Here is a 27,427-nt window from a genome sequence, read left to right as displayed (position 1 = left end):
TTCTAGGCATGATTCAAGAGACTAGTTTCAGCCTATAAAACCCTCAGTAGCTTTGATGGTTATGTATTTATTATTTTATAGTATTTAAAGAGATGAATAACTTGCCAAAGTTTTACAGAGCTTGGGAGCCAAGCAGGGTTGACCATGATTACTAGTTGGACAGGAGACTACCAAGGAATTCTGGGGCTACTATGCAGAGGAAGGCAATGGCAAATCACCTCAGCTCATCTATTTCCTTGAAAATCCATGAGGGGTTACCATAACTTGTTGTGACTTGACAGCACTTAGCTATTTAGAAAGCCATCAATGTACATAGGCCTTCATAGAGTAAAGTAAAATATCTGTCCCTGTCCCAAGGAACGTACAGTCTAAATTCTAACTGAACTGGTGAAAAAAGAGATAGGCAAAAACTATATTCAAGTACACTGGCATGCATTTAGGCATAGTTTCAGTACATGATTAGGACTGTTCTAGTTTGACTCCTACCTACCACAGAAACCACTTTCTCCCATGCCCTATAATCATCTTAAAGATCAACAAAGGGTGCCCTTATTTGGGGAGGGAGTTTTTCATCACTAGATCATAGAATTGGAACGGGCCATACAGACCATCTGGTCCAACCCCCTGCCCAGTGCAGGATCAGCCTAAAGCATCTCTGACAAATATTCATCCAGCCTCTTCTTGAAAACTGTCAGTGAAGGGGAGCTCACCACCTCCCTAGGCAGCTGATCCCACTTTTGAACTACTCTGACCGTGAAAAAGTTCTTCCTAATATCCAGCCGGTACCTTTGTGCATGTAATCATATAGAGCTGCCATATTTTGTCTATGGGGAAAAACATGTGACTTCAATTACTTTGTTTTGATTTTTGTACCTGAAGAGCACTGCTCTTTGCCACTTCCAGAAGCCTCCTCCACCCCAGCACAAAATTTCAGCAATAAAGGGCACATTGATAGACATTTGTTTGGACACTCAGTTCTGTCTTCATAAAAAGCTCCCCCCCATAATAGTTTTCCCATTTATTAAAGACACAGCTCTTGAAATATAATTCATAAAAATTATGAATGGGGGACAAATCCTCCTTCAGGTTATCTAGAAGTTCTGTTCATGGTGCAGTCCTTATTGTTTTTGTCAGGGGCAGTAGAGGCAGACACAGAATCTGGATAAAAAGGAATTTTAGATACTGAAAATGCTGGTATTTCTCTCCCACAAGCAGTTCTCCTTTTCCAACCATCGCTTTTCAGTGCTATCCCACACAGAGTTTCTCCAGGCTAGTCTCTGCATAGGATTGCACTGTCAATTTCCCCCTCTGCTGAAGTTACTTGCCCCAGGAAAATGAGGCTGAACTTGGTCCCAGTTCCCGACATGGCTAACAAGAGGCATGATGGGCCCCCATCACCAAAGATCACCTCTGACCCCCTCACCTCGCTTAGGCCCAACCCAATCATCATATGAAAACACATCACATGACCTGCCTAGCTTCATAGGCTCCCAGTATGAGAAAATGGAGAAGAGAATGATGTAAACTGCTTTGTGTCCCTTCTGAGGAGAAAGTATGGGAAAATGAAGTAAATGAATAAAAATCAGAGCCCCCTGGAATGTGAACTTCCTAGTCTTTCCTCCTTGGCAATTCAGATGGTTGTCTAAAGCTTTTGGGGGACTGCACAGGTGTTAGTATTGTCAACATTTGCGGCTGAATTGGAGAACAAGGCAATGGGAATCAACTCGAGCCTCCTGACAGGAACAAGCAGCGTTTCCTTTTTTTTTTTTTTTTGATCATAGAAGTAAAAAGGTTTATTTAACAATAAGCAGCGTTTCCGATGGCCTTCCTTCAGATCCTGGAAAGGTGACCCATTTCGCCCTCTCGGCTTCACAATTAAGGAACAAAGTTCTTCCCATTCAGTTCCTTCCGGCAGCCGCAGAGAAAGCGTAGGATTTAATTACTGCATGTCAATTGCTGCACACATCTGAGCTTCAGATACGAATCAGCGTTGAAGTGATTCGACAACAGACTGCAGTCCTCGTTGCTTTCGGCGGCATCCGAAACAGGTCTGTTCCAGAAGGTAATTCCATTTCTTCGGGGCGTCGTGCCCGTCCTGCTAACTGACTACGAAGGCTTTTCTTCGAAGCGTTGCTTGGGACGGTCATTCGGGTTGATTCTGCTTAGCTAGCCAGGAAATCTTGGTTTAAAAACGATTATCAGATGGAAAACTCCGCCACCCTGAATTTTTAATTCAGTGGGATTTAATCCCTAGAAAAAGTTCAGAAGCGCAGCTCCCCTCGCCCTGTCATTCGCACCTATGAGTCACCAATTTCAACCAATAGGATTTATTTCAACTAGTAAGCGGGAGGGTGGTGCTTTCCTTCTAGTCTTTGAGGCTATATAGTGGTATCTGTCCCAATAGTTTTGCGGGAGGCTTTTGGAGAAACCTTTTCTGTTGTCCAAAGCCCATGCTAGTCATCATGTGTTTATCAGCTCTTCGTGTACTACCGATGGAGTTTGTAGCCCCCGTCCTTCCTCACCACCGAGATTCTCATGCCTTTAAGAACTGCTTGGTGATAGGAATTAAATATACTTACCACTTATCAGTACTTCTAAGAAATCTTCACCTTCTTAATTTCTGCCCAAAAGCCTATTCTTAAAATTATCAAGGAGCAAGAATTTGCCAAACAAGCGGGCTTAGAGGGGAGCCACAAAGGTATTTCTATGCTGCATTTATTCAATTTTGCTATACTATGGAACTTGTTTTGGTCTCATTTTATTGCTAAATGTGTTGTATTTAATATTTTTACAGCAATTTAAATCTATTATTTTTCTACTTTTAGTAGTAATTAATATTAATTCATTTAATATACACATACACACATACCCAAATACTAAAAACAGCATCCCTGTAGCGTAAGAGAGGGGTCTTGCGTATATGTGGAGTTTGCTGAGTGCTAAAGTTGGTTTAACTCACCCTACCCGTTCTGCCCTGCATGCATTCTGCAAGTGGCACTCTTCACAGAAATGCAGCTTAATCCTATGCAGCAGGTTACCAAAAAGTCTGACTGAGCTCCTTGTGGCTTGCCTCCACTAAGTAAGTGTGCATTGGATTGCAGTTATTGATTGGCATCCTGCCATAATTTATTCTGTCCTTGTATTCCTGACCCCATGCAATGATTACCCAAGACAGGCTGGAATGACTCACTAAAGCACTAAATTCAGCAGACCAAAGTCCATTGCCAGAATTACGATAAACTGTTTTGCTTAACTATATTTGGGGTGAGATAAATTGTATGGGAGGGAGAAAAACTAGGATTGCCAGCTCTGTCTTGGGAAATTCCTGGAGATTTGAGGGCAGTTCCTGGGGAGAGACTCCCATTTCTTCTAGACCTCTGAAGCTGCCAATTTCTCTTGGAGAATTGATCTGTATTGTCTGGATATCAGTTATAATTCCAGGAGAACTCCAGCTTCTACTGGGAGGTTGGAAAACCTAAGACAGAGCAAGCGATGGAGAAATTTCTCATGCCCTACGGTCTCTGATTCTGTTGTTCCAGCTATATATGTCTTTGCCATTATGTTCAATAGAAGCTCTTGTGTAGGGGGATCTTGTTTGCTTTTTCCGAAGGCTGAACCCTTGACAGCTGAATATTTTATACATATCTTAGCATGCAGCATTTAGCCTAAGTAGAAATGGAAAGTCCTCACAGCTAGCTGAAATAAGACGTGGACTTCTGTTCTGTGTATACCTACCCCCTCTTTATTTCAGTGGTTTCATTGGTTTCCATGAAATTTACTACTGTGAATAGGACAACTTAAATTCTCATTGTAATTAATTCAGAAGTAAATCCTAACCATTTTAACCTTCACAAGCAACGTGTGTAGTATAGTGGCCTTAAATATCTTACTATATAATTGAGTAAGCGTGTTTCAGACAACTCACTTTATACCCTGGTGCACCACCAGAGGGCAATGCTGCAGAGGAAAGCCCAGGTAACTCACCATATCGCTCCAGAAAATATGCCATGGTGGGAAGCCCAGGCAGGGAACAGGAGCAGAGCAGGTGGCAATGGCCTTCCCGCGACTTAGCCCGGCTAGTATTAGGTGCAGAGCAGATGGCAATGCCCACCACCCGCCACATTAACCCAGCTAATATTAGGAGCGGAAAAGGGGGCAATGCCTGCTACTCCCTTCAGCCAGCTGGTATTAGGAGTGGAACAGGTGGTAATGTCCACCACCACCTTAACCCAGCTGGTTTTAGTACTGGAGCAGGTGGCAATGCCCACCCCCTTTCAGCCAGCTGGTATTAGGAGTGAAGCAGGCAGCAATGCCCTCTCCCCACCTTAACCCAGCTGGTATTAGGAGTGGTGCAGGTGGCAATGCCCATGCCTTACATTAACTCAGCAGATATTAGGAGCAGAGCAGGTGGCAATGCCCACTCTCTGCCGTAACCCAGCTGTTATTAGGAGTGGAGCAGGTGATAGTGCTGGCTCTCCACCTTAACCTAGCTGATATTAGGAGCAGAGCAGGTGGCAATGCCTCCCCTTCATGCATCTGGGATCAAGAGCAGAGTAGGTAGATATCCCCACTCTCCACCTTAACCCAGCCGGTATTAGGAGTGGAGAAGGTGGCAATACCCACCTCCTGCCTTAACACAGCCAGTAATAGGAGTGGAGCAGGTGGCAATGCCCACCCCCACCTTAACCCAGCTGGTATTAGGAGTGGAGCAGGTGGCAATGCCTTCCCTGCTCCTTAACCCAGCTGGTATTAGGAGTGGAGCAGGTGGCAATGCCCATCCCCCACCTTAACACAGCAGATATTAGGAGCGTAACAGGTGGCAACACCCATTCCCACCTTAACTCAACTGGTGTTAGGAGTGGAGGAGGTGGCAATGCCCACCCCTACCTTAACCCAGATGGTATTAGGAGTGGAGCTGGTGGCAATGCCCCCCCGCCTTAAGTCAGCTGGTATTAGGAGCGGAGGAGGTGGTAATGCCCACCCTATCATTACCCTGTTGGAATCAGGAGACAAGCAGGCAGCAATCTCTGCCTCCCTTCAACCTGCTGGAATCAGCAGAGAAGGTGGCAATACCCGCACCCCCTTCACTCAGTTGGGATCAGGAGCGGAGCACGTATCAAAGCCCACTGCCCACCTTCACCTGTTGGGATCAGGTGAGGAGCAGAAGGTAGTGCTCGCTCCTCCCTTCACCCAGCAAGGAACAGGTGGCAATGCCCACCCCCCTTCACCCAGCTGGGATCAAGCTTGGCCCCCTTCACCTAGCCCCCTAGCCCCCTTCACCTAGCCATAATCAGGCACAGAGCAGAAGGCAATGCTCATTTTCCCTTCACCTGGCTGGGATCAGGAGTGGAGCAGGTGGCAATGCCTGCCCCCCTTTATCCGGCCTGTATCAGATGTGCAGCAGGTAGCAAAGCCCACCACCCCTTCATGTTGCTGAGATCAGGTGTGGAGCAAGTGGCAATGCCCACCCCACTCCTTCACCGGCCAGGATCAGTGACGGAGGAGGAAGGAATGCCTGCCTGCCCACTCTCCCCTTTCTAGAGCCCATTGTATTTTTTCCCACAACAGGCTTTGTTTCTAGTCTCAAATATTTCCCAACAACACACAGCAATAATGAGTCTAAGATTTCCTCTGAACAGTCACAGCCATGACTTCCTTCATGGGCTAGTATGAAGGGCAAGCAAAGTGGGCTTTGTTTCCACTGACTGCACAGATTACGCAGAAGGGGCTGTATTCGTTTTTTGCCTTCTGCCTCCCAGTGTAGGAGGCCTGGAAACTTTTTTTTTAAGGCAGCTGAAAATCTGGGTCAGCTAATGTGCCAAAAAAGCAGAGTGGCGTGCCCAGATTCCAGATAAAACTAGAGTTGCCAACAGGCCTGAAGAAAACTGTCCTGTCCCTTTAAACCTCTGTTATATGTGGATGTGGGCAGCTAAAGCTTTTCATGGCATGGAGGTGAATAACATCCCATAAATCCTCTATTAAGGGCACAGGATTTTTCTTCTCCAGACAGCTGGCAACCCCTAGGTAAGTGGCAGTCTTCGATAGAGCCTCCTCAAATAGTAGAGAGTTATTATCCTGATAGTAAAGAGTCCAGTAGCACCTTTAAGACTAACCAATTTTATTGTAGCACAAGCTTTTGAGAGCCACAGCTCTCTTTGTCAGATGCATCTGATGAAGAGCTGTGGCTCTCAAAAGCTTAGTCATCATGAATGTAAGTGTAACATGTTATAGTTGTTTATTTTAAATGACAGTTTTTATTTTTTACAAAACTGCACCCACTGGAATTATGATGTGACCAAGAAGACTACCAAAGGAAAAGAGGTTTTTAACCTCTTCCTGCTAAAAGTCAACAAAAGCAGCCTACAGGTGGCCATTTGAAGCAAAAGAATGGCCCAAGGGAAAAGGATTAAAAGGCATCTCCCTTTTCTTTAACAACCTCCCCACCCCCAAAAGTTGGTCTGCCCCTTTAAATCATAATCTCAGCAGATGAATTTTATATATGTGGGAAATGTTCCATAATGCTGTTTACTGATGTTCTTTTCTGTTTACAAAATGCAGCTTCCAAGATCATACAGTAATGTACCTTGAAACAAATAATAGTAGTAAACCCAAGTTAACAATATTGGGTATTGGTTTGTTTTATAGATCATGGCAAAGCAAGACCGTCCATATACGCTGATCAACGTTATAGGAGGCCCTATTGGAGTCTATGAAGACCATGTGGAGTTCCTGGAGACACACCTTAAGCTTATCACCATGGAGGAATTTCTTGAAAACAAACAAGTACTCAGTCAAAAAATTGAAGCAATGTATATGTGGTTTAAAAAACCAGAGGCTACCAGGGAGCTTCTGCAAAGTCTGCCCAACTTGAAGGTGATTGCGAACTCTGGTGTTGGAGTGGATCACCTGGACTTGAAACTGATCTCCAGCTTTGGAGTGAAAGTAGCAAACACCCCATTTGCAGTCGCCAATCCCACAGCAGACTTGGGGATAGCTTTACTGATGGCATCTGCAAGGAGGATTGTGGAAGGTACAACTGAGCTTTCCTTTCATTTTCCCTTTCAAAATACATTCCATGTCAACAGCTTGGTCCCAACTCAGTGTTTCTACAGATGGAACGATTTCTATCAGTAGAGCGTGACTCAATTCCCCTTGTCACTGTAGCCCCAAATCCACTTCCCATTCTTTGCCTGGAGGCCCCCTGTCCCCTAGGAACAGCATTTGGGGGGCATTTAGAACTGCAACAGGAGAAGGGAGTGGTAAGAAAGTTGCATTAATCTGTTGCACATATTATTATTATTACCATAGTTTTGAAAAAGAATCACAATAGAATTTCTTAAGTCAATTTGTCAGTGTAAAACGTTTCCAAAGAGGTCAGGCCTGCAGCATATCATAGTCTTTAAACATCTGATGCACCGTTATACTCTCTTGGATTTTGCTATCTGTTTTGTGGATAAGAAAGTTTCTGCCTAAGTTCTGTAACTACCTCATGTCCTAGCCTAGAAAAAGAAAGGAGTCATGTGCATAGAAGCCCACATATACACAAATCGTAAAGCCTGATGTGGCTCAAACTACTGCCCATATTTCTCTTGTATGTTTCTTGCTCTGTTTCGTGTACTGGGCTGGGTTTCACTGGGATTCATCCCAGCAAGTCTGTTTTGCCTTAGTTCAATTATAGAACTTATGGTACAAATACGAACTATTGTGTTGCAATGTCCATGAGAAAGACGTATTAGCACCGGTGTTTTTTGAAGTGTGATAATTTTGTGCTACTTGAAGTTTAATGACAAGTGACTGGCACCCTGATTTTAAAATACTTGTGATAGAATTCCTGGCCACAAGGTTGAGATGCAATTCCTGGCACCAATAAGAGTTACAGGAACACCATGTTGTGTTCTGTAACAGAGGTTTGGATCCAACCAGCTTTTTCACTCAATCTCAACTAATTTTCCTTCTTACTACAGCTCCCATCACACATGGCTTTTGTCCATGCATCGCATGAGGCCAAGCACAGCCAACACTGGAAAAGCTGGTTGGATCAAACCCACAGAACAGAAATTGGTAGATCCTCAGGTAACAGTGCTATCCTAAGCAGAGTTACTCCAGTCTAAGCTTATTGACTTCAATAGGCTTAGACTGGAGCAACACTGCGTAGGAATGCACTGAAAATATGTTACTGCTATCCTCAGAACAGTGTTTAAAGTTAACCTCCAGATCCAAGAAAAAAAATCACAAGCTACAGTTCTTAAACATCTATACCATCTCACACTGCAGAGAGAGGAAACTGCTTTTCTTCCCTGTTTTTTTTAAAAACCTCTCTGCATATACAAAGATACCATAGCAAGAGGAAATGGTCTAGCTTAGCCTTCTTTCCAGGGTGCCTTTTTTTAAAACAGAGAATTTAAAATTAGGAACGCAGTCAAACAATGTGATTTCCCAGCTTCAAGTCCCAGGAAGACACACATGACTATATGATTTTGTGGATTATAGAGATAAACCATTACAATAGTTCAAAAAAAAATCCAGCAGGCCTCTCTCCATTTTTCCATCATGAGAGGATATGATGACCGGAGGGGGGGGGGTCTGCAAACCCTCCTCCTCACCCCCATCTTTACATTTGTTTTACTACTATGCCCTAGCTTTGGAATAGGTGAGGTAATATAGTGTCTTTGATCATGTGCTGAGTGCCTTTCTCTAATTATCTTGGGGATAAGAGGAAAAGCTTTTAGTTTGGGAGCCTATGCCCTCTGGGAAGATTCGAGCCCTTGCACCTTGTTTTTAGAAATTCAGCCATGGATGGAATCCTGTTGCTTGGAAATACAGAGCAATTTTCCACACTGCTTCCTTGGGATGTGGATTGTACACCTGACTTTTGCAGCATTGGCTGATCTCTAAAAACACCATTTCTCACTTTTATTTATTTTTATTTCTAGGTTATCAAATTGCACTTTCTCCCGAGACCAAATATTTTGAAGCTGACTGGTTGGGAGAGGAAATCAATGGTGCGACTCTAGGAATCATTGGAATGGGACATATTGGGTATAAGGTAGCTCAGAGAGCCAAAGCTTTTGACATGAAAATTCTTTATCATAATAGGAAACGGAGGTAAACATTTCTTTGATCAGACTGTAAACGTGTAAGCTGTCACTACTCGCTACTCGTACCCCATGTTAACTTCAGCAATAATTGTTAATTTCTATAGAATCCAGATGCACACAGGTGTATTATGATTTAATTACTACAGTGTATCCCCTTCTGCCTGGAATGTATGTTTCAGATTTTTATTTATTTCATTAGTTATAGTTTCTCACTGAGGCTCAAGGTGGGTTACACAGTGTGAATCAACAGCGTGAGACATCTAATAATCAAGTTAATAGGACCACGATTACAGAAATCTAAAGCAAAGGCTAAGTATTAGACATGCAGAAAGTGGTATTACATAAGCAGAAAACAATCCAGTGAAAGCAAGATAATACATTAAGTATTCATGTTCCACATTTCCTTTGCATTGTCCTCATCAGTGCCACTACAGTGAATGGTTCTGTTGTCGATTTCTAAAATGTATGGTTTGCATAACATTTTGGCAGATGACTACAGTGTGGATCCATACAGCTTTTTCACTGTCTCGCCTTCTCCCTGGCCTTACTACATGGCTTGTCTCTGCCAGTTCCATGATCCCTAGCACAGTTTTTTAGTGGTCAAATGAGAATTGCCCTCCTCTTATCACTAATGGAAAAGTTGGTTGGATCCAGTTGTGTAATTTGTTAAATCTACATGTGATCTTTTACACATCTACAGCCATAAACACAATGATGTACACAAATGCTCTACTGCAGCGAAGGTTAACTAAATGTCATTGAAAGAAATTGTATTTAAGTTAGTTATGACTATCTGGTTCCATTAGTTTCACTGGAAATTGTTTACAACTCATAACTAATCTTAACTGCATCAAGGCAGTTGTAGATGTAAAGTAATGCGCTTGCCACTTCCTGTGGTTGCAACCTCTTCTATCTACCTTTAGCAGCAACTTGAAATCTAGGAATTAACTAGTGAAACTTTGTTTAGCATGGATATAAAGATTTTCACCTACTCGCTACAACGGATGAAGCCACAGCTCAGTTGCTGGTTGAAAAGTTACCTCCCAGTAACTTGTGTGTCATGTTGAATGTTCAGGTCATATTTATACAGACGTAGTACAAAATGGATTCTCAATGAAACGAGATGGATTCTTAATAAAATGATGTAGAGTTCCTCAGAAAAGGACATTTTCCAATATACCAGTTAACACACTAACAGGCTAACTAAAGCTGTTTCCTGCAGAACAGTGGACGAGGAACAGGCTGTTGGTGCTATTTATTGTCAAAACAAGGAAGACTTACTCCAGCAGTCTGACTTTGTGATGCTGACTGTGATTCTCACACCTCAAACACGCAACCTGATTGGGAAAAAGGAGCTAGAACTCATGAAACCCACTGCTACGCTCATCAACGTCTGCAGAGGTATAGGAACAAATGTCTTGCTCCTTATCATAAAGAGATTGTCTTCATTGCAGTGAGCCTTGAAAACCATTTCTGGCGTGCATATAACAAATCATTTTTATATAATTTTTTTTTTAGAAATGTGAAGATTAATCATGTCTGCCTATATACTAAAAAAGTATTCCTAAGAAGGTCTACTCGGAATGCTACTCAAGTATATTCAGTTTTTAGGATGGTACTTTTAATCATGTGGATACTATTTATCCATGCAGTCACTATATTATTGCAGGGGAAAGCATTTAATAGTGCATACAAACACTGGCACATATAAAAACATATCTTCAGAGCACGTCTAAAATTATATTTGTGAAAATATGTGAATTCCATTGAAAAATAAAACTAAAATTTCAGTGATGTTCCTGTATTAGGTGTTTGTTTTTCTGCTAGTGTGTGGTTAATAGCACATGCCTGCCAGAACATCAGTGTGAAACAATTGTGTGTATATTACATGTACAATCTGTGGTGCTGTGGGTAGAATGTTGGACTTGGAGGTGGGAAGACCCTGTTCAAAGCCCTAGTTAGACCACAAACTTGAACACATCGTTTCCCAGCTTAACTGATTTTGCAGGGCTGTTTGTGAGGATAAACCAGGGTCCCCAACTTTTTTGAGCTTGTAGGCACCTTTGGAATTCTGACTCAGTGTGGTGGGTATAGCCACAAAATGGCCACCAAAGGAGGTCATAATCATAAAATGGTTCCCGCTGCTTACCTTCAGCTGTGGTGGCAGCTGCTGCAAAAGTAGAATTTTGAAAAATCTGCACAGGTAATCAAATTCCCATTGGCCAATCAGAAGCCTTGCTGGGCAAAAGCCATAGCAAGCTATATAAAACACTGGGCAGGCACCAGGAAAGATGTAGTTGGGCACCATGTAGGTGGGTACCCACAGTCACCACACTGGGAATCCCTGTGATAAAACAATGCTCCGAACCCTTGGAGGAAGGGCAGGATATTAACGTTTTGTTTTATTTCCTATTTCCTCTCTCTTTTCTCCTCCAGCTCTTTGAAAGCTGTATGTCCCCCTTTCCAGTACATATCTTCCCCTACAGCAAGAATGTCCTCCTTCCTCTATTATAAGGGACAGGTTTATAGCACTTCAGCTAGTGGATTAGGGCTAGAACAAGTATTATACTAAGAAAAACAGTATTTCATTATCTTCAGCAAAGATAATGTTCTGAAGCTCCCAGCATTAAAAACAAAACTTTCTCAGCTGGTGGAATTTTAAAAGTGTTAATCATTGAGTCAATGTTATGGTTTAATAAAATTATTCTACTTTTTATTTAGGTCAGGTGGTTGATCAGGATGCCCTGCTGAATGCACTCCAAAATGGAGTTATTAAGGCTGCAGCTTTGGATGTGACCTATCCGGAGCCGCTGCCAAGGTAAAAAGAATTAAACATTAAATGCTTAATCAGCATTCAGAACTAATGTTTCCAGGCATGCTTTTGGCTGAAATTACCCTGTTTTAGGTATAAGATACCCTAAAATGTGCTCTGATCCCTCTGAGATTAATCTAAGATTGTTACAGGATGGATCCAAAGTACCATGTGCAGAGTAATGCTTCTGGAATGGGATTTCCCTGTGTCCCCTCTCCCAGCACATAGGTTGCAATGCGTAAAAGTAGCCCATATGGTTATTTAAATCTGATTCATATGTTACTTTCTTGAATATAAAGAATATTAGTTGTACCTTTGCATAAACACTAAATTTCCTGATGGTGCCTGATATAGTTCCATTCCCATTCCACGCTGAGCTCCTTATGCAAAAGTCAGAAAATAAACATAGCATGATTAAAAATGTAATATATGACTTGCCAGCACCGTGATCACATCACAAACCAGGATACATGTATTCCAAAACTAATTTTAAGACTTGGATCTGATTTAAGACGTGATGCATGTGTCAGTGAAGGGAATACTACAAGCCACATTTAAACTGCCCATTTTTAAAATAGAATGTCCCAGTATGCTTGCAGTAGTGACCTCTCTGGAGCTCACAGCTGCCATTGGTCCATACTGGGCCAGTCCAACCTCAACAGGTTCTTTGGAATAGCTGCATTTGTGGGGGTGCCAATAAAGGAGAGTATTCCGCATGTGGAAAGCACACACACACACACACACACACAATCCCCAAAGGATCCCTGAAAGAACTCAAATTTTGTGGGGATGCAAAATATCTTGAGACAAACATAGGGAGATAAAGTACATAATGGCTTTTGCAGCCCTATAAACTCAGTTTTCCAAGTCCCTAGTACAACCAATCATAAAGCTCACCTTTTTTGTAATTTTTTTAAAAATTAAATGGTTAAAGATTCTACTAAAACATTACATTCATTTTTGACTTTTTCTTCCCCTTCAGAGACCATCCTTTGTTGAAGCTAAAGAACATCATAATAACACCTCACATAGGGAGTGCAACTGTAAAAGCCCGCCGCCTTATGATGATCAGCATGGTTGAAAGTATCCTGGATGGTGTAAACGGTCTTCCAGTACCTAATGAGGTGCATGGGTAAAAAGTCCTGAATATCTTGCAGATAAAATAGCAGCTCCATGGGTTGGATTCTTAGATTTCATGTATGGAAGCACAACTTCCTGTCTCCTCCCTCCTAAAGCAGCCCAAATGCCCTCTGAAACGGTGCTTTTGTGGGAGATGGGATCCTCGGGATCAACAAAGGGGGGGGGGATTGGAGGGCTGCCAGAGAAGAAATTGCTGCCCCTGCACATGCAATTTTTTTTTTTACAGGACCTCGCTCCATATGATTATTCTATCTTGTCTTACTATTTTAATTAGAAAAAGACATCTCTGATTTTTATTTTCATTGCAAAACAGAACCTACATGTATCATCCTTTGATGTGTCAAATAAGAAAATAAACAAGCTCTCTAGTGTCCTTTCTTTGTATTTCGTAGCCTTCAAAGTGTAAGTTCCTTGAAAATCAGAATGGGAAAAAAATTAAAATGGCAATACCTGATTTGTAGAATTGATTATTGTCAATGTAAGCCTGTAATATTCCCATGATACTTGTGCCATTATGTTGCACATGGCAAGTCCAAGTCCAAGGCATGTGCTTACCATCTGTAGAGTGCAATGCATTTCTCAGGTATAAAATATTATATTTTGAGAACATAAAAACAGCATTTGCTTATACAAAGAAAAAATGGATGGTGATATAAGTGGACTGAATTTAACAGCCTCCAACTTTACCTGTATTTTCTGCTTTTTTAACCTGAACAAACATGGTAGGCAAAAAAGTTCATACCTAAAATGAAAGCTGAAATTGAGAGTTTGGGGATGATGGAGAAAATTCAGAGATATAATTAGCCTGTTGCCCAATCTTACATGTTTAGTAGGAAATAAGTTCCATGGAGTTCTACGCTGTTGACATTGGGGGCAGGGGAGTGCAGGATAGAAATATTTTAATAAATAAAATGAACATATTTCCAAGTAAATGTGCACATAGTTTCTACCTTAATAAACACCAAAAGTTGGACACACCCCTTATTCTTTTACAAAAAGACAGGCAGACACATGACAGCTAAAGGCTGTGATTTTTGTGGCAATGCAAGGAAGAGATGGCGAAAGGGTCTGCAGCCTCAAGATTCTGAAAAATGGTTAGAGACTGGAAAAGCACAGATTATAGATGCAGCATTCTGCTCAGCAGTGAATAAGAGATTTGTTTGTTATTTATAGTGCGCCTTTCTCACTGCTGCTCAAGGCAGATTATACAGAGTAAGTCAATACAATAACAGACGGGACATCCAATAGACTATGCAACTGGATTGGGATTTTAGAAATCTGGAACCAATCAGAAATCAGAATTGAAGCAAAACATAAGTATTAACATGAGACGATAAATGATGCAAAATATATGTAGTGAGATCATATTTACAGCAACAGGCAATAAAACTATGCACAGTAGTACAGACAAAAGTCCCTAACCCTTTACACAAGTATTCATCTGAATCATTTTGTTACAGTACATTAGGGTTGCCAGCCTCCAGGTGATGGCTGGAGATCTCCCAGAATTACAACTGATCTCCAAGCAACAGAGATCAGTTCACCTGGAGAAAATGGCTGCTTTGGAGGGTAGATTGTTAGGGATTATACCTTCCTGACGTTCTTCCCCTCCCCAAGCCCCACTTTCTCCAGGCTCCACCCCCCAAATCTCCAGGAATTTCCCAACATGGAGCTGGCAACCTATTAGCTGTGTAAATTTTAGAGCCTGTTGTGCGCGCTTGTTTTAAAGAGTTACTTAAAAGGTAAGTGCAGCTTTTGCCATCACAATAAAAGAAGCAGCAGCTTTTTGGTGGTTTGTTTCTATTAAATACCTCAAAACATGGGAAATCTCTGAGGCCCAGTTTTAAAAAGTTGAAGCACAATCTTGTTTATTCAGAATCGAAACACAGTGAGTTAACTGGGTATTTCCTTGCCAGGCCTAGGATTTTATCTCAGGCTGAAATCTTATGCAGTTTTAGATGAGTTGGATCCACTGGATTCTTCGAAATTTACTTCTGAACAGACATGATAGGATACAGGCGGAAATGCTTTTAGCATGCTAAATAATATTTGGAGAAAGATTTGTGGATTGGCAGACAGGTTGTAGGTGGGTAGCTGCCTGGCTCCAAAGCAAAATCCCCCCCAAAAAGTGACGGAATACCTTGTGTAAGACCAAACAAGGTCCCGAAAACAGCATGCAAGCTTTGGGGTTCTTCAGCACCCTTCATCCTGCAGGATTTTGGCTTGTAAGGGCAGAGTTTTTCAGGTCACAATCTGAAACACCCCTTTCCGCATCCTGCGCAGAGCTCCGCAGAAGCGCCATCGTGCCAGATGCGCCTCGCGTCCGCGAGGGGCGCTAAGCAGCTCCTTCCCCTTCTCGGCTTTATTGCCCAGCGGAGGCCTGGCTGGGCCTGACGGGCGCCCTGGAACTCGGAGCGTTCCAGTTTCTTCGCTCCAATGTGGAGCGTTCGACGTGGTTCGATAGCCGTTGCAGTTGCCGGAGGCCGAGCGGTTCGGGTGCACAGGGCGGGAGCGGCGGCTGCAGGATGGCGACGGTGGCAGAACGCCGCTTCTTGTGGCGCTGGCGAGGGAGGCCTGCTTCTGCCGGGGTGCCCCACATGCCGGGCACTGCACCACTCAGCCCCTCTCTGCGGCTCCAGGAATCTGCTGAAGAAGTTTCTCTATAAAAAGAAGTAAGTGGTCCGACCCTCGGCCCTAACGTCTGGGGAGCCTCGCCGGGACTGCTGGTAGGAGCGGAAGGGTTTGGCGACTGGCCTGTCTGGCACACTTTCCCGATAGGAAGGGGCTTGTACTAAAACGAATGACAGGATTGCCCACTGAAAATAACGAGAGAGGCTTGAATGCCCATTGGAAATAATGGGAACCTGGAATGCCCATTGACTTGCATGGGCTCCATTGAAACACATTAGAGCAAAAAAAAAAGTGCAAAGAAAACGTGGAATGAATTTTGAAGGAAAGTGTCTGGGCCCACATAGACTGTTCTGGGACTGGATTGACAGGCCCCTGAGTGCCGTGACGGCCCCTGGGTGTGAGAAAAGGGCTCAGGGACTGGAATGACAGGGCCCTAAGTAGAATGACAGCCCCTGGGTGTGACAGACGGGCTCTAGGACTAGAATGACAGGCCCCTAACTGGAATCATGGCCCCTGGGTATATCAGAAGGGCTCCGGAACTGGAATGACAGGCCCCTGGGTGTGACAGAAGGGGTCTGGGACTGGAATGACAGACCCCTAACTGGAATCATGGCCCCTGGGTATATCAGAAGGGCTCTGGGACTGAAATGACAGGCCCCTAACTGGAATGACTGCCCCTGGGTGTGACAGGCTGTAGGACTGGAATGACAGGCCCCTAACTGGAATGACTGCCCCTGGGTGTGACAGACGGGCTGTAAGACTGGAATGACAGGCCCCTAACTGGAATCATGGCCCCTGGGTATATCAGAAGGGCTCTGGGACTGAAATGACAGGCCCCTAACTGGAATGACTGCCCCTGGGTGTGACAGACGGGCTGTAGGACTGGAATGACAGGCCCCTAACTGGAATCATGGCCCCTGGGTATATCAGAAGAGCTCTGGGACTGGAATGACAGGCCTCTAACTGGAATGATGGGCCCTGGGTGTGACAGAAAATGTTCAAAATAACTAACCTCATTCTAATATATTTCTGAAGCGGCCTCAAAACATAGATACTATGTTATTTAGCAAGTGAAAGGGAATTTTATCGGACAACTGTTAACTTAATATATACTTTTCTTTATTCAAAAGGAAGAAGTTTTGGTATGATAGTCCTATGCTGGGCTCCCATCTGGTAAGAACGGTCAGGGTTTTAAATTTTAAAACAAGCCATAGTTCCTGCATGTATCTTTAAATCAGTAGTCTTTCACTTATGGGTCAAGACCTTCAGGTGGGTCATGGAGCCACACCCTCCTGGGTTGAGAACCCCTCTAGAGCTGCCGTGTTTCCCCCTGCCTTTTGGAAAGATCCACTAGTGTGGTATTATACTGAGCCAGGGCTCCTGCTTCCTTTTGCATGCATGATGAGAGCAGTGGCAGGAAACAAGATGAGATCTTTCCGTGATGGAAAAGGTTCCTCCATGGCTCTGACATCTTGCTTGTTCCTCAGTACAGGACACATCCTGGTACTTGGCTAGTGTTTCTTGTTCCGAGATGGCTGCCAGCAATCCCTGCCTTGACATCAGTCATAATTCTGGCTCTCTGTCTTCAGTCACATGACTCTGATGTCATGTGCATGCTGCTCTGATCATGAAAGATCACTTTTTTAAAGTATATTTTTCGCCACAGCTGCTGGCGAAACGTCAGGAACTACAATGCCAAGACCACGGCAATACAGCCCGGAAAACCCACAACAACCATATATTTTTCTTCTTAGACATATTGCACAAGAAAATGTAAGAAATAAAATGAAATGCCACTTACCTCCTAGTTCAGTGTGCTTAGGACTGCAGCCTTAATATGCCATTTCTGAGCAATGGAGAACAGCAGTGCCATCATTTTTATGTGCCCTGAACTATATTTTGAAGTTGGCTGTGACCATGTACAGTCTTTTCTCCTCTATATGATCTGTTTTGTTTTTAAAGGTATATAAGCCATCCAACCTGAACAATATTTTAAAGCTTGCTCCACCCAAAGTCAGAAAAGAAGAAAGCATACGCAAAAGAACCCTAGATGTTCTGCTATTTAAAGCTGTGAGAAGCATTCTGAGTACTTGCGAGGCTGGTGAAGAAGTATATAATCTCAGTGTAGAACTGTCTAAAGTAAGTACAAAGGTATTTGGTCTAGCAGTTTTAGATAAGTTGTAACACATCGATGGGTGAGAATACTTAAATCCCAGTCCTTCAAGCAACTCTGCTGAACATACCAGGGGGTCTGTGCATCCAGCAGGTTGCCCATATCATGCACTTACCCTTCATGAACTTGTTTTGTAACCTTTGGGCTATACAGGAAAAAAAATCTTTAGAAGTAATTTCAGGTTTGCCTTGAATCCATATGCTTCTTTTAAAAGTTTCTGCATGGAAACTTTAGTTGAGTCCATATGCTTCTTTTTAAAGTTTCTGCATGGAAAATTGTTAACTGAGATGCATTTCCACTGCTGCATAAGCTTGCATTTGACTCCTGAACTTAACGTTCTACACTCTGAGCCACTGAAGGGAATGAATGCATATTATAGAAGTTACACTTTGGGAGTGGAACATGTTTTAAAATCTGTGTTGTGGTTCCTTCACCCTTGAGTTGGGCTTTTAATTACTTAGAACAGTGGTAATCACTCTGTGGCTCATGCAGAGCTACACTTGCAATCACCATCAATCTAAAGAGCCACATGACTACTGCGTACCCTGTGCACACCCACCAAACACACACACACACACACACAGAATAATATAAGATATAAATATTATTGCTGACTAGATAACTGTAACCTTTTTAATTACCAGAGTACCTCTGAGTATGTATGGTTTCTTTCCACCACTGTAGAACCTTAGCCAGTTGTTGTATAAGTGGCCACTTTACCCTCCCATTCTCTCTTCAGCATGAGCACAGTAGCTTGGGCAAGAGAGACAGATTGCCGTGGCTCCTGGAGGAGAAGCTAGCTAGTCTTGAAGAAAGGGGAGTAAAATCACAACCACCTCACTGTGATCAGCTTGCTCATTTTCTGGGTGGCTGCCAAGGTAAAGGTGGTTTACTCCATCTTCTCTTTAGCCAGCGTGCTGTCCTCCTGGCAGATGCCCATGTGCTGGGATGAGAGTGCAGAGGCTGCAGAGAAATGAGCCCCTTATTTCCATCCCAGGCGCAAGCCCCATGACTCGAGGCTGGAAGCATACCTATCCTCCAGTCCCACCGGTGATGGCTGTTCTAAGGTGTGAACCACTTACCAGCTTTACCCACTTTCCTGGAACATGGGGCAGGTGTCACATTAGGGAGCAGTGCTCAGAAGAGCCACAAGTGAGTATCACTGATGAAGTGATACTTGTCTTGCATGAAAGAGATGACATTGCTGGTACAGTGAATCTCTTAATGAGCTGGTTTGTTTGTTTGTTTGTTTTACGGTCTGCCTTTCTCACTGAGTTCCAGGGTAAATTGCACAGTGCAAAGTGAAATACAATACAATAAACTGGTAGGATATTCACTGAGCAAGTACAATCAATCAATTCCCTTTATTGGCATTAGAAATAATAATAGTCTACAATCGGAAATAAAGACCAAAGTCTAATAAATAGTAAGGCATAAGCATAAGCATAAGCAAGCAATTAGTAACAGTTAATAATAAAATTAATAAACATTCAGCAATTAGGTGCGGCAATATACTTAGATTTAGCTTTATAAACTTCTGCTAGAAATGTTGCAACACTTAAAGTAACACAAGGGTTACGATCTTCTAAAAGGTGAACTAAAATTTCTCCTTTGATAGAAGTATTATACTGGAGGTATTTGGTTAAGAGTTGTTTGTGTAATAGACCAAATAGAGGACATTCTAGAATAATATGGGACAGTGAATCAAGGACTCCTAATTCACAAAGACATTTCCTATTTTGAAGGGGTACTGAGCAAGTACAATAATGAACAACAGTTAGGACATTCAGTGAAACAGATACAATATGGAAAAGTAGCAGAAAATTTGAAAATAAGCATAGAGATGAATTCTTTCTGTAACTAAGCATAACTCATTTACACGGCATGTTAGGCAATGTGGAAACTCCCTAGTGGCACATCTCTGCATCAGCATACAATATCCAGTAGTGTACCATATAGTCCCTGTCCCTATCAAAGCATCCTTTTGAGCTTTTTCTTATGATATAGTCCTGTAGTCTGGGTAGAAAGCCCTCCTGAATAGGAGAATGGGAGCTTTCCTGACCTCCTCAGACAGGCCATTCCATAAGATGGGGGCCATTACAGAGAAAGCACACGTACGGGCAGCTCTTGATTTTGCCCAAATGCAGGGTGGTATCTGCAGAAGGCCCTGTTCAGAAGAGCAAAGCTGCCATGGTGCAACATAGGGGGAGAGATGGTTGCACAGATCTAAGAGGCTGAGATCATGAAGGGCTTTGAATGTGATAGTCATGACTTTGAATTGAGCCCGGTAACTGAAGGGAAGCTAATGGAGTGACTGCAAAATGGGAGTGATACGCATAATATGTCTAGTTCCTGAGAGTAGACGAGTTGCAGCGTTCTGCACCAACTGGAGTCTCTGAGTCAGCTTTGAGGGGAGACCTACGTAGAGTGCATTGCAGTAGTCTAGTCTTGATGTCACTCCGTCTAGTACTTGTTGCTTATAGCAGCGTAGAAGGGCTTAGTTCTCTTCTGCTCTAAGCGTACCGTGATTTTTCCCTTGGTTTGAAATACCAATATTAGGATCATTAGATCAATTGCTCTGGGATTAAGGGGAAATAAGTTTTTTAATGTAAAACGTTTGTAAGTGTTCTGAGTTTAATTTTTCTGATGTTAAATGCCTTCATGTAATTGATCCTAAACAATTTTGAATGTACATAGTTCCTGCTAAAATCAAGCATACTTAAATTACAGTAAAAAGAAAGTGGGTTCTATTGCTGTCAATGGAACTAGGCATTTTGTCAATTACACCCATATTATGGAAGCCCTCTTGAATAATAGTGCTTTCACTTTTTCTTGTACCAGAATTCTCCTTTAACCTAAGCTGTTTCTCCATCTGTTTATAACTAGTTCATGTATTAGTAAATTTTAACTCTTCTCCCTCCTCACCCCCAATTTTGTGGTAGAATTGTCTTTTCCTCTTGGTCATATATTCACTTCCCTATTTATAATCTAGAACAGGATTGTTCTCCTGCCCTTTCAAAACTGATTTCTTTACCATGTAAAATGTCCAATTGTAACAGGCATTTTGAATTCCTTAGGGATCCCTTGCATCAGATTTTTCAGTGTGTCGTATATATTGGAAGACTACTGGTAATACAGAACAAGATGACTGTATTGATAAGGTTCTGCAGCAGAGTGCTCACCGTATAAGGTACTACAATACTCTTATCCAGAGATGGAAAAAGTTAAGGGAGAGACTGTGGGTCAGTGGCAGAGAGCCTGCTTTGCATTCAGGAAGTCCAAGGTTCAATCCCTTGCATCTCCAGTTTAAGCACGTAGGAGGGGCTAGGAAATACCTTTCTCTGCCTATTCGCTGGAAAGGTGCCACCCGTCAGAGTGAACAGTACTGGGCTTGTTAGACCAGTTCTGTATAAGGCAGCTTCATATATTCTCTGGAGACCATGATGCCAACTTTTGTAGGGTTAGAGAACTGGAGCAAAAAACATATCTGCCTGCTGCATCGCCTGAACAGACTGGCATGGATTTCTGCACATACAACCTCTTTCCCCACACCTGCAGGCCAAGGTATGCACACATACTGTTGCATAGCTGTTCACTTAGTCACAGAAACTCACTTTTTCATACACAAATAAAAAGATGGCCATTATCTTTCACATACCTTCTTCATATGCACATCTTTACTGTTGTCTCAGTTGCTTCCTACTTGACTGGAGCCTGTGAGGGCCAAAACTTTTGTGTAGTATAAATAGGAAGAGAGTGGGTTGCTTACTGTGTAAAAGCCCACTTGAGCTATGCCTCTTCTGTTGGCTGATATGGCCATGTGAAATGGGGCTGGGCTCAGATGAAAATTAGAATCGATTCACCTTATGTTTTGAGAACCGTTGATAGATGTTCAACAGATTACTTAGATGTATAGCATTTTGCTTGCTTTTCGTAAGGGGAGCTTTCTGCATTGTCCTTGTTTCCTATTCAGGTGTTGTAAATAAACATTGCACGTGATTTAAAGATTGTAGGTTAAACACTAGCTTTTAATTTTTTTATTTTTGCAGACACCTTCTGATTTCGAATCAGGTCCTAGGAAATGTTCCTCCAATAATATTTGTTAGAGACAAAGCAGATGCTGCAGTACAAGAGGTAAGGAAGAAAGCATATAAACATTGTGTTAGATCCAGTGACTTCCTTTCACTAACAGAAATACTAGGCAGAGTTACTCCAGTCTAAAGCTCATTGAAATCAGTGGGCATAGACTGGAGTAAATCTGTTTAAGATTTCACTGTAACAACAACAAAATTCGATTTATATACCACCTTTCAGGACAACTTAATGCTCACTCACAGCAGTTTACAAAATATGTTGTTATTATCCCCACAACAATCACCCTGTGAGGTGGGTGGGGCTGAGAGAGCTCTGGAAAGCTATAACTGGCCCAAGGTCACCCAGCTGGCTACAAGTGGAAGAGTGAGGAATCAAACCCAGTTCTCCAGGTTAGAGTCCCGCTGCTCTTAACCACTACACCAAACTGGCTCTCCAGTAAGTAAGGAATCTTCCATTAGAGCAAGATTCTTCATTTAGCAGAATTGGATCTAATGGATTATCTGTTAAACTGACTTATCAAGTACTGGAGATATATTCATAACATGGGAATGATATCCCATCAGGCATGGGGCATGCCATTGGAAGGAAGTATCACCTCTTCCTTCAGGCACAGATAAAAAGGGCTTTCTGCACTTGCATAGAATGTAGGAGGATTGGATCCTGGCCAGTCTTGTCTTTTTCTGAAAAACAGAATGAAGTTTATATACTCAAAAGCTGCAGGAGAGACTGAGGCACATCGGCATCCCCAGCTGTCACACAAATGCCTGCTTAGACACACTGGAGAAAACTCCATTATATGCCTGAAAGTATTGCTGATTTACTAAGGTGCCCCCGCAATTTGTTTAAAAGGGAATTGGTAGTTTAAATATTAGGTGCTTTTTTTGCTATTTCTCAGCTGTGTTCAACCACTTCCCTAGCAAACACACACTAAATTTTTTTATCTCAAAGTGGAAGTAAAGATTCCTTAGCTAACTTGTGTCATTGTAGGAATTCCAGATCAATTGGTATCATGGAAAATGTTTCCAGACCCAGTAATGTATGGAATTGGTGTTTGCATTTGAAGGCATTATGCAGAAAGCAGAGGTGGCTGAGAATGTGTGTTTGTCTTAATATAGTTACATTATTTATAGTCTGCCTTTCTCACTGAGACTGAAGAAGAATTACACAGTGTAAGTCAATATGATTAATGGCAGGGACATTCAATAAACAGTACACTCAGTAAGCAATACAATAGGAATTTGAAATAAGCAGAAATCTGACACAAACAAAACGTAGTCATATTGACACGACATATTAGAACGACATGGAGAAACTATCCAGTGGGAGCTTAATGACAATACACAGTAGTATAATCAACAGTCCCTGACCCTTTACCAATGCACCTTTCTGGACCATTTCCTTACAGGATGGTCCTATTACCTATGTAATTTTAGCAAAACAGGCTTACTGCTGGGCATCTAAACTTGGCTTTGTGTTGTCTTCATTGCAGATTGAGAAGCTATTGGCAATTGCAGATTTTGGGCCAGCAGAAGAAGAAAATGAATTGGATCAAAATGATTTCAGGTACATTAAAAAAATTAAAGAATAGAATCAGTAAAAAGTGTCTGTGTTGGGAAAAAAAGTTTAAAATATTTTGAAGTGAACTTTTGAGTGGCATCTTCTCCCACTCCATTATTTTTCGAGATTAGTCTAAATTATTTCTTAGGAATCATTTGCTTTAAAATGCGCTTGCCTAATAAACCCTATTTCATACTATTAAACAAGAGTCCAGTAGCTTCTTAAAAACTAACTAAACTTAGTCTAGCGTACACTTCTGGGAGCCATCATAGCTCGCCTCATCAAATGCACTAGAATATATATTTTGACATTGTTTCATAATCTAAAACACTGATTTAACTAAAGTCCTTGAGGGTGGTTTCTTGGGCAAGTGTGTATTTTTTTTGTCTTTGGAAGCTCAGCTTTCAATGTTATCTGTGCTGTCTGCACTGTGTCTATATTCAGATGTCATGAACAGACAGAAGTTTCAGTTCCAGAAATGTAGCCATGTTAGCCTCTTGAAGCAAAAATAAACAGTCTTGTGGCACCTTAAACATGAAGAAGTATTTATTCTAGCATAAATCTTTGTGGACTGGAGCCCACTTTTTCAGAGACATGCAGTGGGTCATTGTTAAGCTGACTTATATATTTAAGGTTATGAAATAAGTTATAAATAGCACAGCCACGCAGGAAGTAGGCTGTGAGATGTCATTGTGTAAAATGCAAATGTCACCAAGAAAAGCAGATTATTCACAACAGAAGTATTCTTTAACCCAGTTCAGAGAATCTGACCCAGATTTCAGAGATACTGGATTTTTTTGTATCCCTGAAACTGAGATTGCCCAGAGGCGTTTTTTTTGCGGGGTGTGTGTGTACACCCCTAGGGTATTGATGGATTGGAGAGTGTTTTTGCTTAAATACATTGTCATGAACTTCTGCAGAGTATCAAATACGTTGTGGCAATATTTAACAGACTTTGTCCCTTTCTTGCAGCAAACAAAGATCCACCATGGCTGTTGTATCTCTGGACACCTCAGATTCTCCCATCCTCTCTAATTTATTTGGGGTTAATCATGAAGAATTAAATAAGCAAATACTTGAATACAAAAAAATGAGGAAGGACAAGGAAATAGAAGGGATTGGACTGTCAGAGCAGCAGCTGAAGCAGCTGGCTGAAATACAGAAGCAAAAGAAACTAAGGAAGAAAAAAGCCAGAAAAACTTTTGATGATGATATCACACCTGAGAAATATTTAATGGACAAATATGATGAAGATTATTGGGATAGTGAAGGTGAATCCCCCCAAGAAGCTGAACTGGAATATCAATCACAAGAAATAGAAAATGAACTGGAGATAGATAATGGAAACACTAAGCTTAAGTAAATTTGAAAAAACTGCGGCTCAGTTCAGATACCATGCTACTGTTTTATGGAATGTAAATGGACCAGGTGCACATGGGCTTCTTCCTTTGAGAATTCTCTCTTCCCTTTCCTGATTTGATTGACCATAGTTTGTTACTATGACGTCAAAATTATGCAAGGAATTATCTGCAAAACCATGGTCTGAAGGCAATTACGGGCTAGTACTATAACTTTCCTGATTTAGACACCACTGCAAACTGTGGTTATGCAAACCAGAACATGAAGGAAGAAATCGGTGCACAAGAGAGGTGAGAAAAAAGGGTGCATTCCTGATTTTCCAAAAGACAGTTTGGAATTGGGATTGTTACACTTGAACTGAGCCTGTAGGTTTTGTGTGTTTACAAAAAAAAAGCTATTAAAACATTTAAGCTTTCTTTGATTTTAGAAATGCAGTCATGGATCATGTTATTTGTAGCAGGGAAACAGATGGTACATGTAGAAATAATGATTCAGGAAATTCAGGAGAATGGATGGTTCGGCAAGGAAGATAAAACACTGAACCTACTGAAAGACGCACAGGCCAAGGCACACATAATAGGAGCATGATTTGGAGCCTGTACCTGAGCAGGACGGCATATGAGAGCGTATAGGGCTCTCCAGTACTGGTGCAAAGAGGGAGCCTCTACACTTGGGAGAGCAACTGCTTGTGGCACTGCTGAGAGAAAGTCCCTCTGCAGTACTGCACAGTGAGAGAGCAGAAAGGCTGGGAGCCTTGGACATGCAGGTCCAAGGGAGGGGGACAGACGCTGTTCCCTTGGCAGCTGTACAGAGTTGTTCCAGCAAAAAGGTCTATGATGGGGCACGTTTGGACAGTTCAGTTGAAGTTGCCTTGCCTAAGAAGTAGCTGTTGCTGAGGGTAGCCAAGTGTGATGAGTTACTGAAGAGCAGCATGAAGGAAGGTTAACTGCATTCCTTACATTCTTGGGATTTCATTCCTGCTTTCCGTAATGAGAAAAATGGAATAGCATAAAGAAACTTCATCGTGTCACAACAGAATTGCATTAAAGTGCATTTTTATAAATCCTTTACTATGGAAAAATAATATAAAAGAACACACATAAACTGCAACACAAAATATTTGTAGCAGAATTAAAAACTTAATAATAGGAAACATTAAAATACATGAACAAGATAAACTGTATAGACTATAAGAGTAACATGCTCACGGATGGAAATTACATTATTCCAGAGCATTGTGAATAAAATTAATTACAGATCTAGCAACTAGGAGCACAATTCAGTTTCCCTGATAGTAGATTAATTTGGACATTAAAGCAATTGACCAGCTCCTCTTAACTCCAGTTGACACCATATGACAGTCCTGTTTTTTCATTGATAAAGCCCCTAATTAAAAGCCTGAGTAAAAAGGTGTGTTTTGGCATGGTGCCTAAAAGAGGTCAGGTGAGCCTCAAGGGGGAAAGGTGTTCCAAAAGCAAGGGACCACCGCAGAAAATGCTCTGTCTCTAGTTGTTACCCGCTTCACCTTTGAAGACCTTCATTGGCAGGTCTTAACTAGTAGACTGGATAATATGGGAGGACACAGTCCTTTGGAACCATACTGCTGCCTCCTTGTTCTTTTGGTTTTAGAAGGAAGTCACGTGCTCTGTCCTAGTCTAATGCTCATGCCGGTTTAGTGTTCCAGTGCACGTGTCCTTATGTACATAGCAGCAGACTGCATACATATAGCTCTGTCCAGGGATTCAGCTTGCTGGGCAGCCGGAGACAATTTTTGTGTATTACAGCAAATAGAATATAGTAGGAGGCCAAAGTTCAGAAAGTTCAAGAAATACAGATTCATGGTGTACTTTGTACTTCTTTGTTCTTGTTTTTATACTGCAATTCTCTCTTTTAAAAAAAAAACACTTAACATCACCCTATGACATTTTCATTGGAAAGGCAGAAAATACAAATACTGTAAATAATAAATTATTTTATTACAAGTGGTGGTTGTAGTTGCTCCCGCTAGTGTGTTGGCTAGGATGCACCATGTTCCCCTCCTCCTAGTGATTGTTCCAGTCACAGCTCAGTTTAATTTGCTATAGCTATGGAGACAAGTCGTCAGCAAAGGTTCTGTGCCTTGTAAACACTGCAGGGGTTGAATTTTTAGCAAGCAAAGTCAACGTGGTGAGAAATTTATGGTGACACTAAAGTCTGTTGTGTACTAGGCTTGGTTTGTGGGGAAAGTTATTTGGACCGTCGGCTGCCACGACTTGTGGCAAAATTCAAAACAGTTGACCCTTTACTATTTTGGGGCTTCTGTGGTGTGATGCAACTCTGTTCCTGGTCTCATGTCTACTGCTAAGTAACGAGTGGCTCATCTGTTTACAGAAACAATCACTTCCAGGAACATATTCAACAAGCTCTTTAGCAACCTGTTCCAGAAGAATATCCTGAAGTGCATTAAAAGGCAACTGGCAGAAATTTTTTGACAATATCCTTATTTCCACAAATGTGCTGGAAATGTGCACATCTAAGTTACATCTAAACGTTATTGCATATTAACACTATTGCTGTAATAAC

At 42.0% G+C, this 27,427-nt stretch overlaps 2 protein-coding genes across 5 annotated transcripts; both read left to right on the top strand.

Moving 5' to 3' along the window:
* The first annotated feature begins 1,814 nt into the window (after positions 1-1,814).
* LOC129333579 (probable 2-ketogluconate reductase) lies at positions 1,815-13,423 on the top strand. Of its 4 annotated transcripts, none has more exons than XM_054985344.1 (6): positions 1,815-2,048; positions 6,646-7,030; positions 8,934-9,105; positions 10,321-10,499; positions 11,820-11,916; positions 12,893-13,423. In XM_054985344.1, the coding sequence occupies exons 2-6, from the start codon at positions 6,649-6,651 to the stop codon at positions 13,044-13,046; spliced, it is 984 nt and encodes a 327-aa protein (XP_054841319.1). In that variant the 5' UTR covers positions 1,815-2,048; positions 6,646-6,648; the 3' UTR covers positions 13,047-13,423. The 4 variants fall into 4 exon arrangements, with proteins under 4 accessions (XP_054841319.1, XP_054841321.1, XP_054841318.1 ...); XM_054985346.1 differs by having other exon boundaries at positions 1,815-2,062; positions 8,934-9,002; positions 10,326-10,499; XM_054985343.1 differs by having other exon boundaries at positions 1,815-2,062.
* Positions 13,424-15,123: 1,700 nt separating this feature from the next.
* On the top strand, positions 15,124-26,801 carry RBFA (ribosome binding factor A). Its single transcript, XM_054985746.1, has 7 exons — positions 15,124-15,722; positions 16,812-16,854; positions 17,644-17,820; positions 20,932-21,044; positions 21,904-21,988; positions 23,439-23,512; positions 24,479-26,801. Exons 1-7 carry the CDS (start codon positions 15,487-15,489, stop codon positions 24,867-24,869), a joined length of 1,119 nt encoding a protein of 372 aa, XP_054841721.1. The 5' UTR covers positions 15,124-15,486; the 3' UTR covers positions 24,870-26,801.
* The last annotated feature ends 626 nt before the right edge of the window (positions 26,802-27,427 follow it).

The sequence above is a fragment of the Eublepharis macularius genome, chromosome 7 (genome assembly GCF_028583425.1).
Source record: "Eublepharis macularius isolate TG4126 chromosome 7, MPM_Emac_v1.0, whole genome shotgun sequence".
NCBI classification, from domain to species: Eukaryota; Metazoa; Chordata; class Lepidosauria; order Squamata; family Eublepharidae; genus Eublepharis; species Eublepharis macularius.
This window is presented reverse-complemented; position numbering and strand designations above follow the sequence as displayed.